The 20,142-nt window shown below is 42.8% G+C and overlaps 1 protein-coding gene across 2 annotated transcripts in view; it reads right to left on the bottom strand.

The window, feature by feature from the left end:
* Crlf3 (cytokine receptor like factor 3) overlaps positions 1-20,142 on the bottom strand; it is a 43,750-nt gene that overhangs the window by 4,671 nt on the left and 18,937 nt on the right. Inside the window, exons 2-6 of one of the 2 annotated variants that reach the window (XM_070027248.1) lie at positions 19,023-19,230; positions 13,377-13,464; positions 11,532-11,709; positions 11,063-11,285; positions 9,256-9,388 (exon numbers count right to left, since the gene is read on the bottom strand). In XM_070027248.1, coding sequence (XP_069883349.1) covers positions 9,256-9,388; positions 11,063-11,285; positions 11,532-11,709; positions 13,377-13,464; positions 19,023-19,230 — 830 coding nt within the window. The remainder of the gene's footprint in view (positions 1-9,255; positions 9,389-11,062; positions 11,286-11,531; positions 11,710-13,376; positions 13,465-19,022; positions 19,231-20,142) is intronic. The other variant, XM_070027249.1, reaches the window with a different exon arrangement.

The raw sequence follows: 20,142 nt of genomic DNA, 5'->3' as shown, positions 1-20,142 counted from the left end.
GTGTGCACTAGGCTACAGCATTGAAATCTATGCATATACATCCCATCGTAGAGTGCTACATGACATTCTCCATCTGTAAATAATCTCTCTAAATTGTCCTACTAACCTATAAAGTGTGAGCTAGTACCATCACACCCATTTTATAGCTAAGGAAACTAAGTTATAGAAGCAAACAGCAAGATGAACAACCCTGACTCTGATCATCTAGCTGGTGATAGGTAGACTATGAAGTCTACATTCATAGTTATGAAACACATTTTTATTTTATGGAGTTAGACACAGAATATTTGTCTTACTTGTCATTATAATGGTTATGACTATTACTGCCATCAACTAAACCTTCAATGAGAGTTTGCAAGGATTTTCACTGTTTATCAAGTAATTACACTATTTAAGAATAGATAGTATAGCCCGGTGCTGGTGGCTCACGCCTAGAATCCTAGCTACTCAGAAGGCTAAGATCTAAGGATTGCAGTTCAAAGCTAGTCCAGGCAGGAAAGAAGTGGCGCTGTGGCTCAAGTGGTAGAGCGCTTGCTTTGAGCTGAAAAGTACAGGGACAGCGCCCAGGCCCAGAGTTCAAGACCCACAGCTGACCAAAAAAAAAAAAAAAAAAATTCGGCTCATGCCTTTAAATCCTAGCTACCCAGGAAGCTGAAATCTAAAGATTGCAATTCAAAGCCATCTCAGGTTGGAAAGTCCATGAGCCTCTTATCTCCAACTAACCAGCAGAAAACTGACTGTGGCTCAAAGTGCTAGAGCACTAGCCTTGAGCAGAAAGAGTGTAGGGATAGAGCCTAAGCCCTAAGTTCAAGCACCATGACTGATAAAAACAAAAACAAAAAAAATTCAACTCAAAGCAGATCAAAGACTTACATGTAAGATCTGAAAGCATAAAATTCCTAGAAGAAAATAGAAAAACTGGGGCTGGGAAGATGGCTCAGTGGTAGAGTGTTTGCCTTGCATGCATGAGGCCCTGGGTTCGATTCCTCATCACCACACAAGCAAAAAGAAAAAAAGCCGGAAGTGGCGCTGTGGCTCAAGTGGTAGAGTGCTAGCCTTGAGCTGAAGAGCTGAGGGCTGTACAGTGCCCAGGCCCAGAGTTCAGGCCCCACCACTGGACCCCCCCCCCAAAAAAAAAGAAAATAGAAAAACCTAACATTGGTGATGGGAATGGTTTCTTGGATATGACCCCAAAAGCAAAAGCAACAAAGGCAGCAACAGATAAGTAGGATCACATCAGACAAAACGAGTAAAAAAGGTAACATAAGGAATAAAACTTTTTTATTTTGGGGAAGTGGTGCTGTGGCTCAAGCGGTAGAGAGCTCGCCTTGAACTGAAGAGCGCAGGGACAGTGCCCAAGCCGAGAGTATAAGCCCCAAAACCAACCAAAAACAAACAAAACAAAAATTTTTTATTTTTATACAGGATATTGAAACAAGGTCTGCACACATGCTAAGCATGCATTCAACTACTAAGTCCAGTCCAGGAATGGCAGAAAATATTTGTGATAAGGCAATTAGTAAGTAAATATTAAAAAAAAAAAAAAAACAACCCTACAACTCAAGAGGAGAAAAGCAAAAAACCTCATTATTTAAAATAAAAAGGGTCAGGGCTGGGAAGGTGGCTCAGTGGTAGAGTGCTTGCCTTGCATGCATGAGGCCCTGGGTTCGATTCCTCAGCACCACATAAGCAGAAAAAAAAAGCCGGAAGTAGCGCTGTGGCTCAAGTGGTAGAGCGCTAGCCTTGAGCTGAAGTGAAGAGCTGAGGGATGGCACCCAGGCCCAGAGTTCAGGCCCCATGACTGGCAAAAAAAAAAAAAAGTGTCAGATGCCAGTGGCTCATGCCTGTAATCCTAGCTACTCAGGATGCTGAAATCTGAGGATCTTGGTCAAAGCCAGCCCAGGCAGGAAAGTGTGTGAGACTCTTATCTCCAATAAACCACTAGAAAACAGAAGTGGCACTGTGGCTCAAGTGGTATAGTGCTTGCCTTTACCTGAAGGGCTCAGGGTCAGCACCCAGGCCCAGAATGAAAGCCCTACAACTAACAACAACAAAAAAAAGGACTTGAAAAAGGACATTTGCTAAAGAAGATATACACATTCCCAACAAGCTAAAGGGCATATAATGAAAATATACTCAAAATAGTAGAGGGGCACCAGTGGTTCATACCTGTAAACCTAGGTTCGAAGCCAGCCCAGGCAGGAATGTCCATGAGACTCTTCTCCAATAAAACACCAAAAAGCCAGACACAGAGCTGTGGCTCAAATGGTAGAATGCTAGCGTTGAGCACAAAGGCTCAAGGATACTATCCAGACCCTGAGTTCAAGCCCTTAGTTCAAACCCAAAACATAAACACAAAAAATAGTATCACCTCACATCTTTATAGAAAAAAAACAAAAACAACTTAGTGAGAATGTGGAAAACATAGAAACTCTGTGTATTGTTGTAAAATGGTACAACTACTGTAGAAAGCAATGGCATGGAATTACAACAAGATCCAGCCATCCCCAAAAGACTTCAGTCCTGAAATCAAGATCTGATAAAGACACTTTCACTTCCATATCCACTGCAAATTACAAAAGCGAGGAGCTGGTAACAATCTAAACCCCTACTATAGATGACTGGAAAAAGAAATGTGGCACCTGGCTGGGAAGGTGGCTCAGTGGCAGAGTGCTCGCCTTGCATGCATGAGGCCCTGGGTTTGATTCTTCAGTACCATATAAGCAGAAAAAGCGGGAAGTGGTGCTGTGGCTCAAGTGGTAGAGCGCTAGCCTTGAGCTGAAGAGCTCAGGGACAATGCCTAGGCCCACAGTTCAGGCCCCACAACCGACAAAAAAAAAAGAAAGAAAGAAATGTGGTGCCCACTGCTGGTGACTCATAAGTATAATCCTGGCTGCTCAGTATGCTGGGACTTGGAAAAGCACCATTCAAAGCCAGCCTAGGCAAGAAAAAACAACAACAAAAACACTCAAATAGACTCTGTCTATTTGACAGTAGCTTATGCCTGTAATCCTAGCTACTCAGGAGGCTGAGATCTGTTGATCATGGTTTGAAACCAGCTAGGGCAGGAAAGTCTGTGAGACTCTTATCTCCAATAAACTACTCAGAAAAAGCCAGAAGTAGTGCTGTGGCTCAAGTGGTAGAGCATTAGCCTTGAGCACAGAGAAGCTCAGGGACAGAGCCCAGACCCTAAGTTCAAGACCCAGAAACAGCAAAAAAATAAAACCAGGGTGGATAATGTATTGAGATGAAGAAGAAGATGACATGGAAGAAGAAGTACACAGAGTTTGTCCTAAAGAATGTATAACTATTCTTGAATTTACTCTGACAATACCTTGTCCCTGAGCACCACCCTGATTCAATACTTGCTGTTCTTGAGCCTCTTTATGCTCAAGACTAGCACTCTACCACTTGAGACAGCACCACTTCTGGCTTTTCTGAATAGTTTATTAGAGAAAAAGTGTCTCAGGGACTTTCTTGCCCTGGCTGGCTTCAAATCGCAAACCTCAGATCTCAGCCTCCTGAGTAGCTAGGATTCAAAATATGAGCTACTGGAGATGGCTTTTTGTAATTTTCAACTCCTCAGTTTTTTTTTTTTTTGTAGGTTGTTGGGCTTGAACTCAGGGCCTAGGCACTGTCCCTGAACTCTTTTGCTCAAGGCTAGTGCTCTACCACTTTGAGCCACAGCTCCACTTACAGTTTTTTGTCATTGTTGTAGAGCTTGAACCTTGAGCCTGGTGCTGTCCCTGAGCTCTTCAGCTCAAGGCGAGTGCTCTACCACTTGAACCACAGCACCAATTCTGGTTTTCTGGTAGTTAACTGGAGATAAAAGTCTCATGGACTTTGCTGCCTGAGCTGGCTTTGAACTGTGATCCTCAGATCACTGCCTTCTGAGTAGCTAGGACTAAAAGGCTTGAGCCACTAGTGCTTGGCATCCACTTATAGTTTTTGAGTGGTTAATTGGAGATAAGTGGTAGAGTGCTTGCCTCACCTGCATGAGGACTTGGGTTCAATTCCTCAGCACCACATAAACAGAAAAAATCAGAAGTTGTGCTGTGCACTACCCTTGAGCTGAAGAGCTGAGGGACAGCATCTAGGCCCAGAGTTCAAGTCCCAGGACAGGCCAAAAAAATTTTTTTTTCTGGGGAATTTTCTTTTTCTTTTTTTGTCGGTCGTGGGGCCTGAACTCTGGGCCTGAGAGTTATCCCTCAGCTCTTCAGCTTAAGGCTAGGGCTCTACCACTTGAGCCACAGTGCCACGTCCTCTGGGGAATTTTTTGAGAGGGACTTTTCTGACTGGGCTAGCTTTTTTTTTTTTCTTTTTTCTTTTTTGGCCAGTCTTGGGGCTTGAACTGCAATGCCTGCAACTCCTTAATTTTTAGTTTAGTTTGCGTTGCTCCACCTAAAGTGTCCTTTTCAGCTTCAAATGAGATAATGGCTTCACTAATCTTGCATCAAGAACATCCTTCCCTACCTCTTTGTTCCACTGCAGCCTGGATGTGGGTTTTTTGTTTTTCTTGTTTTTACTGATAATGGGTGTGAACTGAGGGCCTTGTGCTTGTTCAGCTGGTGCTCTACCACTTCAATCACATTCTAGCCTAGCTTGGCTGTTTTTATACTAATTTATAAACTTCTTATTTGACATTGAGCTGATGGTTCTGCTTTTTTCTTTCCCTCCACTTTCTTTCTTTTCCTCTTTTCCTCTTCCCTTCCTCCCTCCCACTTTTCTTTCTTTCTGAGAGACAAAGTTTCACTATGTAGCCCAGGCTGGCCTCAAACTATGGATCTTCCTGTCTCCAAGTCATAGGATTTAGGTGAACATAACCACACCCAGCTAAAGGAGGGTTTTTAGTTTCTTTTATATTTGTGGTATTGGGGGGGGGTGTCAAATCTACTCCCTTGTATATGCTAAACAAGGACTCTACATTGAGTCACATCTTTACCCCTTGACATTTTTGAGATACAGTCTTGCTAAAGAAATCAGGCTGGTCTCAAACTTAAAATTGTCCTGTCTCCATTCCTAAATTCTGGATTAATAGACCTGTAACATCATGCCTGGCTTTGGCCTTTTCTTTCTTAACTTTTGCATTACCTGGCTGGGAAGGTAGCTCAGTGGTAGAGTACTTGCCTTGCATGCATGAGGCCCTGGGTTTGATTCCTCAGCACAACATAGGCAGAAAAAGCCAGAAGTAGCGCTGTGGCTCAAGTGGTAGAGTGCTAGCCTTGAGCTGAAGAGCTCAGGGACAGTGCCCAGGCCCACAACCAACAAAAAAATAATAATAATAAAACTGTATTACCTAAAGACCCATTGCATGGATAAAAATCAATGAAATGTTTAGCCTCATTCAAAGAGAAAAGACTGAAGTTCATCAGAAAAATTGCCTTATATTTTGGCAAAGTAATTTTAAGGCAGAATACAGAGGGAGAAAACTTTAAGAAATATTCCTTGACTAGGAGGAAGACACAGAAATTGAGGAAACAGGGGAAAACACACAAAAGTGGTACCCATCAGCTGCACTGGACATTGATGAAAACGAACTAAGCGACTCAAGAACAACAATGGGAGGGAGAGAATGAAAGGGAAAGCGGGAACAGCTGACACTATGCAAAAGGAAAGAAATGTACATATACCTGATGTGGAAGAAATAGCTGTATTGTCAAGGTTCACAGAATACACAAACTGTATAGACCATGATAATGACAATTTGCCTTATGAAGGTTAGAATGTGTTTGTGACTTTAACTAAGTACCACTATCTCACAATACTATGAAATGTGGAATTTATGTCATCAGTTAATCTCAATAAAATTTTTTTAAAAAAAGAAATATTCTTTGGAAGGAATACTCATTACGTGTGAACACCTGCCTGCAAGTATTAACAAATAAACAAAAAGCTAAGGTGTAAAATCCTAATGTACTTCACCAAGCAGCTGGCTGATCTTATACAAGGCTATAATGAACACTGTAGGGAAAATGTTTCTGCCTGATATTCCCCAAGTGTGTAATAGAGCCAAGTGTCAATCTGGAAGGACTACTCCCTCTTTCTCTTGCGAGGGTCACAGAAGCAAAATATGAAACTCCAGCTAATCTACAACTTTCCTGGGACTGTGCAATGTCTTTTATGATATCATACAAAGGAACTGACAGGATTTCAAAGACACTAGTTAAAAACATTTATTATCTAAAAAGCATTGTGCTCATGATAAGGGATGTAGCTCAATGGCAAAGCACTTGCCAAGCAAGTGGAACTTCCTGAATTGGATCCTCAGTACCAAAAAAGACAAAAAAAAAAAAAAGCAGCTAAAAAAGCCCAAACAAAGAATTGCACTCATTACCTGACTTATGAAGTGGTAACCTCATTATATGTAATACCTTAATAATGACACTAAAATTATACTTAAAAATTAACTTCTGGGGCTGGGGATGTGGTTTAGTGGTAGAGTGCTTGCCTAGCATGAATGAAGCCCTGGGTTTGATTCCTTAGTACCACATAAACAGAAAAAAATGGAAATGGTGCTGTGGCTCAAGTGGTAGCCTTGAACAAAAGAAGCTCAGGGACAATGCCCAGGCCCTGAGTCCAAGCCCCAGGTCTGGCAAAATAAATAGATAAAAAAAAAATTAACTTCTGCCAGGCACTGGTGGTTCACACCTGTAATCTTAGCTACATAAGAGGCTGAGATCTGAGGATTGAAGCTAGCCTGGGCAGAAAAGCCTGCGAGACTCCAATGAACTACCAAACAGCAAGATTAGAACTATGGCTAAGGGGTAAAGTGCTAGCCTTGAGCAAAAAAGCTCAGGGCCAGGGGCCTGTCCCTGAGTTCAATCCCTAGGACCAGCACAAAACAAAGGAAAAAGGGGAGAGGGCAGTAAAATTTTACTAAAAAGTAAGACCAGGAAAAGTTAGAAGCAAAGAAAGAGAGAAAGGAACATTCAGAAAGAAATCAGGGAGATAAAATAAAAGGGAGTTGCCAAAAGATGCAGACAAGGACTGTTAAGATCCAGCCAGGAGGCTGAGAATGTGGCTTAGTGGCAGAGTGTTTGCCCAGAATGCAAGAAGCCCTGGGTTAGATTCTTCAGTACCACATAAACAGAAAGAGCCAGAAGTGGCACTGTGGCTCATGTTGTACAATGCTAGCCCTGAGCAAAAGAAGCTCAGGGACACTGCTCAAGCCCCAGGAATGGGGGTTAAAAAAATGCATTAGATTTATAAACTAATTTGTTGAATGGTAATCCCTTTTTACAAGTACTGAAAGAATACGAATATACACGATCGCACACGCGCACACGCATGCACGCGCGCGCACACACACACACACACACACACACACACACACACACACACACACACAGAGAGCTAGGAGCACAAATTTTCTGGCTTTAGCTGCTGTAAGCCTTCCAGAAACTTCAGCAAACACAAAATAGCTAAGCAAAGTAGTACTTACAGAGTACAGTCATCCTTCCAAGTACCCTTAAAGCAACTAAATAAAGTTTATCTTTATTCAGGTGGGCCTACCTGCCCTTCCCACCCCCATCTTCTCACTTAACTGCTCCTGCCTTTAAAAGGAAGAAAATAATTTCATTCCATGCTCATGGGGGAAAAAAAATGACAAAAATGCAAAGTGCAGCTAAGAATACTGAGATCAACTGAGTTTCAGTTAGCTGCTCTGCCAAGTGGGCCAGTCAAGCTTCTTCAAAGGCAGAAGAGCAAATAGTTCACTAAGGCTCCCAGTGTCAGGCTACAGCCAGCAATGGTTAAGCTGTGGACTGAAATCAATCCATGTCCCTTCCCAGGAGATTCCTTAATGACAGTATTATTTAAGCAAGAGACACAGACATATTTTTCTGGTTAAGTCATTTAAAAAAAAAATAACACAAGGGGGCTAGGCCCCGGTGGTTCACACCTGTAATCCTTGCTACTCAGGAGGCTGAGATCTGAGGATCATGGTTCAAAGCCAGCCTAGGCAGAAAAGTCTGTGAGACTCTCTTATCTCCAATTAACTACCAGAATACTGCAAGTGGCACTTGGCTCAAGTGGTAGAGTGCTCACCTTGAGGAACAGTGCCCAGGCCCAGAGTTCAAGCCCCACAAGGAACCAAAACTAAAACCAAGAAACCCCACAAAGGGTGAGGTGAGATATACAAAGTGAGACAGAGCACAAATTAATGTGGTCTGACAATTGTAAACGATTCAATGCTTGCCTGGTTTTCACTATACTCAGCCCAGCGTAACAAGCTCTGCTGATAGAATTTTGCTGAGTGTTTATTCCAAGTTCTTGCTCTTCTTAGTCTCTTGTTAGAGGAGGCACAGAGAATAGCTGAAAGTTTTATTCAAGCTAATATTGTTGTTTCCCTCTAGACAGTGGTCCATCCTGGGGCTTGAACTCAGGACCTGGGTATTGTTCCTTAGTTCTTTTGCTCAAGGCTAGCACTCTATCACTTTAGCTTCAAGCACCACCTGCCGCTTTCTACTGGTAAACTACAGATAGGAATCTCAGACTTTCCTGCATGGGCTGGCTTCAAATTGAAGATCCTCAGATCTCAGCATCCTGAGTACCTAGGATTACAGGCATGAGCCCCTAGCACGCAGCTTTGAGAGCATGCTCAAGGGTAGATCTCTGCCACGTTAGCCACAGCTCTGCTTCTGTGCTTGTGGCTTTTTTGGACTTAATTGGAATATCACAGACTTCCTTGCCTGGATTGGCTTCAAATCACCATCCTCAGATCTCAGCCTCCTGAGATGCCTCATGATCTCAGGTGTGAGCCTGATTATGAAATAATCTTTTTTATGAGATAATCTTTTTACCTTAATTTATCAAGAGAGAAAGAGAACTAAATATACTGAGTACAAGTGTTTTCTATACATCATCTTAATTCATCTTCAAATAGCATTATGAAAACTGATATACATAGAACTTCCCAAAGTAACACTGTTTGTAAAGGATGGAATGAACGTAGCACATTTTATTTTATTATTATTATTTTTTTTTTTTTTTGTCGGTCATGGGATTTGAACTCTGGCCTGGGTGCTGTCCCTCAGCTTTTCAGCTAAAGGCTAGCACTCTATCACTTGAGCCACATTGCCACTTCCGGTTTTCTGGTGGTTTATTGGAGATAAGAGTTTCACTGCTTTTGCTGCCCAGACTCCTGATCTCAGCCTCCTGAGTAGCTAGGATTATAGGGGTGAGCACCAGCACCTGGCATAGGACATTTTAAATCTAGCTTCTACATTCTTTACACACATGGCTAAATCCACTTGCCTGAATGTCAAGGTCTGCCCACAGAAGTAGGTTGGAGCGCTTGAGTACAGAACACCAGAGGATTCTGAATCATTCCGAAGGGCTATATTTCTTCGACTGCTCAGACTGTACCCCTCAAAGCCAGCTGTCCACTCTTTTTAAAAGCAAATATATTCAACATTATTAGAATCTTTTCAGTGATAAGTTCAACACAGACACATTAAATAGAATGGAGAAGTGAAAGTGACTGTCATAGATGTTAACCCTGTCTATGTTTAACAAAACAGAATATTCAGTAATAAGGTCCCATAGTTTGTCCCACAAATTACAAAAAACTATTTAGTATATTAGCACATAATTCTAGAATGGAAAATCAAACAACTATTACATCCCAGCTAATAAAATCATGGTTCAAATTTGACTGAACTAGAGTGGAGCATGTTACATATGCACAAGGCCCTGGGTTCAAATCCCCATACCACATTAAAAAAATAATTAATATGTAGCCAGGTGTGTGGCAGATATCTTAGTTTCAGCAAACTAAGAAGCTGAAAGGAGAATAAACTGAAGGAGAGAGACTAATTTTAAACATTAAAACTTTTAAGTAGGGCTGGGAAGATGGCTCAGTGGTAGAGTGCTTGCCTTGCACGCCTAAGGCCCTGGGTTTGATTCCTTAGCACCACATAAACAGAAACAAAAAAGCCAGAAGTGCCGGGCGCTGGTGGCTCACGCCTGTAATCCTAGCTACTCAGGAGGCTGAGATCTGAGGATCGCGGTTCAAAGCCAGCCCGGGCAGGAGAGACCGTGAGACCGTGAGACTCCTATCTCCAATAAACTACCAGAAAACCGGAAGTGGCGCTGTAGCTCAAGTGGTAGAGCGCTTACCTTGAGCTGAAGAGCTGAGGGACAGCGCCCAGGCCCAGAGTTCAAGCCCCACGACCGACCAAAAAAAAAAAAAAAGGGTCAGAAAAAAGCCAGAAGTGGCACTGTGGCTCAAGTGGGAGAGTGCTAGCCTTGAGCTGAAGAGCTGAGGGACAGTGCCCAGGCCTAAAGTTCAAGCTCCATGACCAACAAAAAAAAAATGCTTTTACGTAAACTCCTCTAGCCACATTATTGAAGGCTTGGAAAAAAAATCAGTGTCCTATGCAGTATTTTCAATCTTAGTTTTATGTTATGCTAAGAATCTATCTAGTATTAGTTGTTATTTTTGCCAGTACTGGGATTTGAACTCAGGGCTTGGGCACTGTCCCTGAGCTTCTTTTGCTCAAGGCTAGTGTTCTACCACTTGAGCCACAACACCACTTCTGACTTTTTCTGTTTATGTGGTACTGAGGAATCGAACCCAGGGCTTCATGCATGCTAGGCAAGCACTCAACCTTTAAGCCACATTCCCAGTCCCTCTAGCATTAGTTTTGAACTCTAAAGTTAATAACTGATGAAGACCAAATTTACATGAAGTAGTTAGAAAGAAACATGATTCATATTCTTCTCACCAGTTCAGGACTTACCCTGAAGAATAAACTGATCAGCCTGCTACTTGTAGCACAGAATATAAATATTTCTTTTTTTTTTTTTTTCTGGTCGCAGGGCCTGAACTCTATCTGGGCCTGGGAGCTGTCCCTCAGCTCTTCAGCTCAAGGCTAGCGCTCTACCACTTGAGCCTCAGTCCCACTTCTGGCTTTTTCTGCTTATGTGGTGCTGAGGAATCGAACCCAGGGCCTCATGCATGCAAGGCAAGCACTCTACCACTGAGCCACCTTCCCAGCCCCAAGAATATAAATATTTCTAAACATAAGTAAGCTCTATCAATGGGAAGAGAACAGCATACCGTGTGGCACCAGTGTGGAATGGCCTATCTGGGGGACGCTCCAAGGACTCCACTCTTGCCGGCCATCTCCACGGGCACAGACTCTGAACTGGTAATCGACATTGGGGTCTATGTGCAATACTATGAATTCAGTTTCAGAACCTACATAGACATCTTCAAAATGATTTGAAGTGCATTTACGAAACTGGAGCCTGTAATCTTGGGCTGTAAAGTCATCATCCACCTAAAAAGAAAGGTTTTCTGTTAAGTAAAAACTAGAGAACAAGTGGAAACATTCTAGACCAAGCACATAGGCCCATGAACTGAATATGGGCTATGCTAGATAGAGAAGACCAAAAGAAACACACCATTACTATTTTCCTTTTATTTTTTGTGGTTGGTATTAGCCTTGGCTTACACAGCTGGGGCTCTATCATTTCAGCCACACCTCCATCTACTTCTCCTACTTCTGCAATTCTGAATTACATACCTTACACCACCGTACTATGATGCCTCCAGGTTTTTCTATTAGTTCTTCTATCTGTACTGGTGGGCGAGATGCTACTGTCCCATGCTTAAAAATGTGGTCTTTCACTATGTTAAGAATTGAATCATCCAACTGAGCAGATAAACATGGCACATCAACCAGTAAAGGCACTTCTGGTAAGCTGAGGAAACAAAACACATGCATTTAAGAGACTTTTAACTCAAAGAGTTGAAAACATACTTTAGGTCAGTTACATGTTAGAAGGATCCTGAATTCCCCCAGAAAAGAGTATGGGGGTTTAATCTTTATGTTATATACAATCTTTTTTTTTTTTGGTTGGTTGTGGGGCTTGAACTCTGGGCTTGGGCACTGTCCCTGCACTCTTCAGCTCAAGGTGAGCACTCTACCCCTTGAGCTATCTGGTTTTCTAGTGGTTTTTATTGGAGATAAGAGTCGCACGGAGGGGGCTGGGAAGGTGGCTGAGTGGTAGAGCGCTTGCCTTGCATCCATGAGGCCCTGGGTTTAACTCCCCAGCACCACATAAGCAAAAAGAAAAAAAGCCGGAAGTGGTGCTGTGGCTCAAGTGGTAGAGCGCTAGCCTTGAGCTGAAAGCTGAGGGACAGCGCCCAAAAAAGAAATGTACTCCTTATCTTGCCCATGTAATTGTAACCCCTCTATACGGTATTTTCACAATTTAAAAAAAAAAAAAAAGGCTCACAGATTTTCCTGCCCTCGCTGGCTTTGAACTGTGACCTCAGATCTCAGCCTCCTGAGTAGCTAGGAATACAGGCATGAGCCACTGGCACCTGGCTAATTATTATTATTTTTTTATTTATTTTATTTTTTGGGTACGGTCGTGGGGCCTGAACTCTGGGCCTGGGAGCTGTCCCTCAGCTCTATCCAGCTCAAGGCTAGCGCTCTACCACTTGAGCCACAGCGCCACTTCCGGCTTTTTTCTTTTTGTTTATGTGGTGCTGAGGAATCGAAGCCAGAGCCTCAGGCATGCAAGGCAAGTGCTCTACCACTGAGCCACCTTCCCAGCCCCTGGCCAATTATATATAATCTATATGTTATATAGATCATTGGAATTTAGGAATGATAGTGCATGCCTATAATCCTAGCATTCCTGAGGTTCAGACAGGAAGATTACAAGCTCAAGGCCAGCCTGGAGCCTAGACTATATGAAAAAATCCTGTCTCCACATTCCTCTAATACACTGGAGCTGAAAAAGATCTGTAATAACACTGCCAAAGATTATAATCACAACTATTTCATAGCTATACCCAAGGGTAAAAACTTGAAAAAATAAGCTGGGATCCAGTGGCTCACGCCTGTAATCCTAGCTACTCAGGAGGCTGAGATCTGAGGATCACTATTCAAAGCCAGTCTGGGCAGGATGCTTGAACTCTGGGCTTGGGTGCTGTCCTTCAGCTCTTCAGCTCAAGGCAAGCACTCTACCGCTTGAGCCACAGTGCCACTTCTGGCTTTCTGATGGTTTATTGGAGATAAGAGTCTCACAGACTTTCCTGCCCAGGCTGGTTTTGAACTGTGATCCTCAGATCTCAGCCTCCTGAGTAGCTAGGATAACAGGCGAGAGCCACTGGTGCCCGGCTCAAGGATGAAGCTCTTATCTCCAATAAACCACTTGAAAACCGGAAGTGGTGCTGTGGCTCATGCGGTAGAGCGCTTGCCTTGAGCTGCAGAGCTGAGGGACAGGTCCAGAGTTCAAGCCCATGACCGACCAAAAAAAAAAAAAAAACTTGAAAAAATATATTCCTTTCATCTTGGGGAAAAAAGGAGACATTACTAAAACACTTAAACCTATGTCCCAAGGACAAACTCTTTTACCTGTCCAACTGGATGTGGGAAGCCTTTTTGGCAAAGCTCCACAGTTTTTCATTCTGTTCTTCTATCCCACCAAGAATGGCAATCTCACCTACAACCAAGTGTAAGAAAATGAGTACAGTGAAAAATGGCCACACCAGAAAGCAACCAACAAACACAATTTGTGTCTATATGGGTTCCCAGTTCTCTTGTAAATAATTCCTGCTAGAAGTCATGCCACAGGAGGAAAAACTGGGAGAGCAAGGGAAGGGTGACAAAAATAAATGTACTTATCACCTGACTTATGTAACTATAAACCCTCTCTATTTTACCTTTATAATAACAATTTTAAAAAAAGAAGTCATGCCATACTCAAACCTGCAAAAGGCAAAAAAGTAGGAGACTATTTTAGTTTTACACTAGTGGCTCATCTCTATAGTCTTAGTTACTCAGGGGCTAAGACCTGGAAGACTGAGTTTGAAGTCAGCCAGAGAAGTCCATAAGACATGTAACCAGGGGCTGGGAAGTTGGCTTAGTGGTAAAGTGCATGCCTTGCATGCCAGAGGCCCTGGGTTCGATTCCTCGGAAGTGGCACTGTGGCTCAAGTGGTAGAGCGCTAGCCTTGAGCTGAAGAGCTGAGGGACAGCGCCCAGGCCCAGAGTTCAGGCCCCAAGACCAGACCCAAAAAAACAAACAAACAAACAAAGACATGTAACCACCAAAATGCTGAACTGGAGGCATGGCTCAAGTGGCAGAGAACCAGCTGTAAGCAAGGATAAACACAGAAAAAGAAATTATTAGCAGGAAGCCAGTGGCTCATGCCTGCAATCATTGTTTCTTAGGCTGATCTGAGGATCTCAGTATCAAGCCAGCCTAGGCAGCAAAGTCCATGATTTTTTTTTTTTTTTTTTTGTATCAGTCCTTGGGCTGTAACTCAGGACCTGAGGACTGTCCTTGAGCTATTGTGCTCAAGGCTAGTGCTCTACCACTTGAGCTACAGCACTATTTCTGGATTTTTTGGTAGTTAATTGGAGATAAAGAGTATCACAGGCTTTCCTGCCTGGGATGGCTTCAAATTGTGGGCCTCAGGATTTCATCGTGGAGTAACTAGAATTACAGGCATGAGCCACTGAGAGACTCTTATATCTGATTAACCAACAAAAGGCTAGAAGTGAAGCTGTGGCTCAAGTGCTAGCCTTGAGCAAAAATGCTCAGAGACAGCTCCAGGGCCCTGAGTTCAAGCTCCAGAACTGGCACCAAAGCAAAGAAGAGAAGAGAAAAAATAAGAAAAGGAGGCTATTTTATAAAAGCTAGGCTCAAGAGGAAAGGGGTTACAGTATACATGGCAGCATTTTACCAGAGATAAGAAAGGTTGTGTTCCATACAAGCACTCTATTTCCAATAATCAATTTTCCATAAAGCAGTAGGCTCAGGAATTTTTTTCCATCCCTACTACAGAATCTTTAACTTCAATAGAAACAAAATATTATCCTAATAGGAACAACAGGACACAAGGTCTTAAAAAAACAAATGAATGCCTGGCACTGGTGGCTCATGTTTGTAATCCTAGCTACTCAGGAGGCTAAGATTTAAGGATGAGGATTCAAAGTCAGGCCAGGTAGTAAAGTCTATGAGACCTTTACATCCAAGTAAACTACCAAAAAAGCCAGAAGTGGAGTTATGGCTCAAGTGGTAGAGCACTAGTCTTGAGGAAAAAAAAAAAAAGTTGAGGGACAGTGTTCAGGCCCTGAGTTCAAGCCCTAGGATCAGCCAAAAAAAAAAGGAAAAAGGAAAAAGCCAAATGATGTAGTCAGATGTGCCAGAGAAAACATCATACATTAGGTCAGAAATTACTCAACAGGATAATAGGAAATGTAGTACAGTGGGTATGAAAATAAACAACTTCTAAATCCTCCATAGTACTGAAAAACACTGCCAAAACTCCTTGTTATCTCAATGCACCCTGGAGTTACTGAAGTTAGAGCCTATGATTCTCTTCACCCAAAGAAAAACAGGAGCCTGGCACCATTAGCCTGCAATCCTATCTATAGATCTAAGCTACCGGCTTAGATCCACAGGATCATGACGTGAACCCAGTTAGAGACAGAGAAATCTGAGAAACACCATCTCTAAAATAACAAGCAGGGGCTGGGAAGTTGGCTCAGTGGTAGAGTGCTTGCCTTGCATGCATGAGGCCCTGGGTTCGATTCCTCAGCACCACATAAGCAGAAAAAAAAAGCCGGAAGTGGTGCTATGGCTCAAGTGGTAGAGTGCTAGCCTTGAGCTGAATAGCTGAGGGACAGTGCCCAGGCCTAGAGTTCAGACCTCACTACCGACAAAAAAAAGGCAAAAAGCAGGGCCAGAGATGTGGCTCAAATGGTAGTATACGAGATAAGCAAGCAATTTCCAAGCCAGTGTGAGTCCCTGAGTTCAAACACCAGTATTATCAGAAAGAAAAAAAAAACTCTACTCAGAAAAACAGAAACACATTGAATACTGCCTCCAAATGCTCCAAATTCCCTTGGGAGGAAGAGTGAGAAATTAACAATGTTTTTGAAGTATATAAAAAAAATTCAAGCACCAAGTGCTATAACAAATATGTATTTGCCCCAAAGGATTTATTTTCTAAAATGAAAACAGTCCTTGGATGATGAGTGAACACTCCTGACCTGTGCTGGCCTGTTTCTGAATTTGTTTCCAAGTCCAAAGCCTCCAGAGAAAGATATTCTGTGGTCTTCCTAAAAAGAATTTTCTCAAAGGCACTATTATGGTCAGTGAAAAATAAGAACTTCTCATTGACCATTATTATTACTATGTAAAGTTAACACTGAATTCAAAGGAGATCAAAAGGCAATTAACTTCCAGCTGGAGTGACAGACTTTTGAGCTATCCATACATTTTATCCTATGCCATCCACCAAGCTCATTCTGTGGGATGGATGGAATTTAGTTTCCTTCTTGAGCTCCTTTTTCCTTCAAGTGCTCTTTAAATGTTGGCATACATTGGTGTTCTGTCCATATTATACAGTATCTCTTGATGATTTTACTTACACATGGATTTGGATTAAATGCATATACCACTGTGACTCTGACACCTTCAGGACCCAAAATGAAATGCCTAAGTGTCCCATAAAATCTCTATTCTTCCTTCACCTCCTATGTCAATAAATAACACCACCATTGACCTCATCACCCAAAACCAAGCTCATTTTCATCATCCAAAATCCTTCCTTTTCCCCTTCATTTTATATCCACATAATCATCCATAACTAATCAATAATTTTATCCCCCCAAAATTTTTTTGGCCAGTTCTGGGGCTTGCACTTTGGGCCTTGGCTCTGTCCCTGAGCTTTTTTTTTTTCTGTTGGTTGTGGGGCTTCAACTCTGGGCTTGGGGGCTGTCCTTGTGCTCTTCAGCTCAAGGCTAGTGCTATCCACTTGAGCCACAGCGCCACTTCCGGTTTTCTAGTGGTTTATTGGAGATAAGAGTCTCACCTTTCCTGCCCTGGCTGGCTTTGAACTGCGATCCTCAGATCTCAGCTTCCTGAGTAGCTAGGATTACAGGTGTGAGCCACCGGTGCCCGGTTTCCCTGAGCTTCTTTTGCTCAAGGCTAGCACTCAACCACATGAGCCACAGTGTTACTTCTGGCTTTTTCTGAGTAGATTCTTGGAGATAAGAGTCTCAAAGGGGCTGAGAATGTGGCTTAGTGGTAAAGAATTTGCCTAGCATGCATGAAGCCCAGGGTTCAATTCCTCAGTACCACATAAACAGAAAAGCTGGAAGTGGTGCTGTGGCAAGTGGTAGAGTGCTAGCCTTGAGCAAAAGAAGCTCAGGGACAGTGCCCAGGCCCTGAGTTCAAGCCCCAGAACTGGTTAAAAAAGAGTCTCATAGATTTTCCTGCCTGATTTGGCTTGGAATCAAGACCCTCTGATCTCAAACTTCTGAATAGCTAGGATTTTAGGCATGAGTTACAAACATCTGGCTTCCATGAATCCTTGATTTTGCCATTCACTCTAAACCTGATGTCACTTCTCCGTGGCATCACGGCCATCTCTTTTCCTTTGGTATGCTTGATAAATTTCTTTTTATTTTCCCCCAATATGTTGAGGATACTTTTTTTTTTTTCTTTTTTGCTAGTCCTGGGGCTTGAACTCAGGGCATGGGCACTGCCCCTGAGCTTCTTTTTGCTCAAGGCTAGCACTCTACTACTTTGAGCCACAGTGCCACTTTTGGCCTTTTCTGGTTATGTGGTGCTGAGAAATCAAACCCAAGGTTTCATGCATGCTAGGCAAGCACTCTACCATTAAGCCATATTCCCAGCCCAGCCCTTGGGCTGTTTTCATATACAGTTTCTTTATATATTTGAGACAAGTTCTTGCTGTAACTCAGCTTGGACTGGAACTTGAAATCCAGGCCAGCCTAAAACTTGGAATCTTGCTATATCTATATCTCCCTCCGGAGTGCTAGATTATACATGTATGCCTGGGTTTGAACTCAGGCCCTTGTGCTGGCTAAGCAGGCACTGTATCACTTGAGTCATGGCCCTAGAACTTTTCCTTTTAGTACTTTTTTTCTGAATTTCAAAAAGGTAGTACAATAGGTTATAATTTAACTTGTCCATCTAAGTGTCCAGGTGAACTTCTTCAAGCTCTATGGGATTCCTTCAGAAAACTACCCTGTACTTTTCTAGACAGACAGATCTCACTCAGCATGTCTTCTCTCACTGAGCTATGAATCCCAAAGAACAGAACTGCTACCATTTCATTTAGTGAACCTGACAGACACCCATGTTGGCAGTAGGAAGGTCCCCATGAAGCAGGGGAGAAAATAAGGCAAGACTTTGGTATGACTTAACCAAAAAATCTTGTTCAAGATAGAAACATAAGAATCTAAGTTTCACCAGGTACTGGTATCTCACACTTGTAATCTTAGCTATTCAGGAGGTTGAGAAAAAGTCAGAAGTAGAGGTGTAATACAAGCCAAGCCTTCGGCAAAAGAAGCTCATGGACAGTGCCCAGGCTCTGAGTTTCAGCTCCAGGACAGGTACCAATTAAAACAACAAAACCAAAAAACCCAAAACCAAAATCAAATCTAAGTTTCAGAAATAAACCAATCATTTTAACATTCTCAAAAGAGATGGGGATTTAAGTTCTATAAACTACTTACACTGAAAAATATTTGAACAAATTCAAAATAACCTTAAAACTGTTCCACAAAACACATAGAATCACAAAACCATTTGGACAAATCATTTATTTATTTATTATTTTTTTGCCAGTCCTGGGTCCTGAACTCAGGGCTTCTGCACTGTTCTTAAGCTTCTCTTTTTGCCCAAGGTTAGGACTCTACCACTTGCGCCACAGCACCACATCCAGCTTTTTTGGTTTATGTGGTAATGAGGAATTGAACCCAGAGCCTCATGCATGCTAGGCAAACACTCCACCACTAAGCCACATTTCCAGCCCCTATTTACTGATTATTTTGTAAATGATTCTGATCAGTACTTCAATTATACTTACCATGGGATACTTCAGATCTGTCATATTATAAACTCTCAAGATAGAAACATCCCAGGGACCCCATAAATGTCAAGAAGCCTGCTGGTATCTTGACACATCAGCCAAGTATCAATCTGAATGAACCACATTTAACAGGCTCTCTCGACGCCCACCTTCTCGGACCAGGTCCTCTGCAGTGGTAACTCCATGTTCTATGAGCTTCTGGCAGTCATCCAGTGGTTTAATGGTCTCCTGTTCAATGATGTCCACCTGTTGCAAAAGGGTCACCAATCGCTCATCCAGGAGCTTCCCAAGGGTTCCCTTTAAGTCATTAAAGTGCTGTTTGAGCACATCCCTTGTCTGTGATGCACTCTCTTTGATCTAGAAGGAAATTTTTTAAAAAGCTCAAATTTAGAATATTTAGAAAAAGTTAAATCACAGTCATCACCATCATAATTATTAAAAGGTACAGCACAACTTTTATCTTCCATTCATTAAAAAGAAAATGTTAGCCAGGCACTGGTGGCTCACACCTGTAATCCTCACTACTCAGGAGGCTGAGATCTGACGTGGTTCAACGCCAGCCCGGGCAAGAAAGTCTGTGAGACTCTTATCTCCAATTAACCACCAGAAAACTGGAAGTGGTGTGGTAGCTCAAGTGGTAGAGCGCCTAGGCCGAGTTCAAGCCCCATGAAAGGAGAGGGAGAGGGAGAGGGACAGGAACAGGGTCAGGGAGAGGGAGAGGGAAAGGGAGAGGGAGAGGGAGAGGGAGAGGGAGAGGGAGAGGGAGAGGGAGAGGAGGGTGGAGGGGAGGGCAAGGGCAAGGGGAAAGGGAAAGGGAAGGGGAAGGGGGAGGGAAGAAAGTGTTTTGTTTTGTGCTAGTCCAGGGCCTTGATGCTATCCCTGAGCTTTTTTGCTCAAGACTAGCACTCTACCACTTGAGCCACAGTGCCACTTCCAGCTATTTTGGTGGTTAAGAGTCTCCTGGACTTTCCTGCCTGGGCTGGCTTCAAACTCTGATCCTCAGATCTCAGTTAGGATTATAGGTATGACCACCAGTGCCCCACCCTATCCTTCCTTTTTAAAGCTGAACAATATTCCATTGTCTATGCATATATCTATAGATATATGATTAATTTGTAATCTATACAACCACACAAAATTAGATTAGTTTGCCGGGCGCTGGTGGCTCACGCCTGTAATCCTAGCTACTCAGGAGGCTGAGATCTGAGGATCGCGGTTCAAAGCCAGCCGGGGCAGGAGAGACCGTGAGACTCCTATCTCCAATAAACC

The sequence above is a fragment of the Dipodomys merriami genome, unplaced genomic scaffold (genome assembly GCF_024711535.1).
Source record: "Dipodomys merriami isolate MVZ:Mamm:240054 unplaced genomic scaffold, mDipMer1.0.p SCAF_19, whole genome shotgun sequence".
Classification (NCBI taxonomy): Eukaryota; Metazoa; Chordata; class Mammalia; order Rodentia; family Heteromyidae; genus Dipodomys; species Dipodomys merriami.
This window is presented reverse-complemented; position numbering and strand designations above follow the sequence as displayed.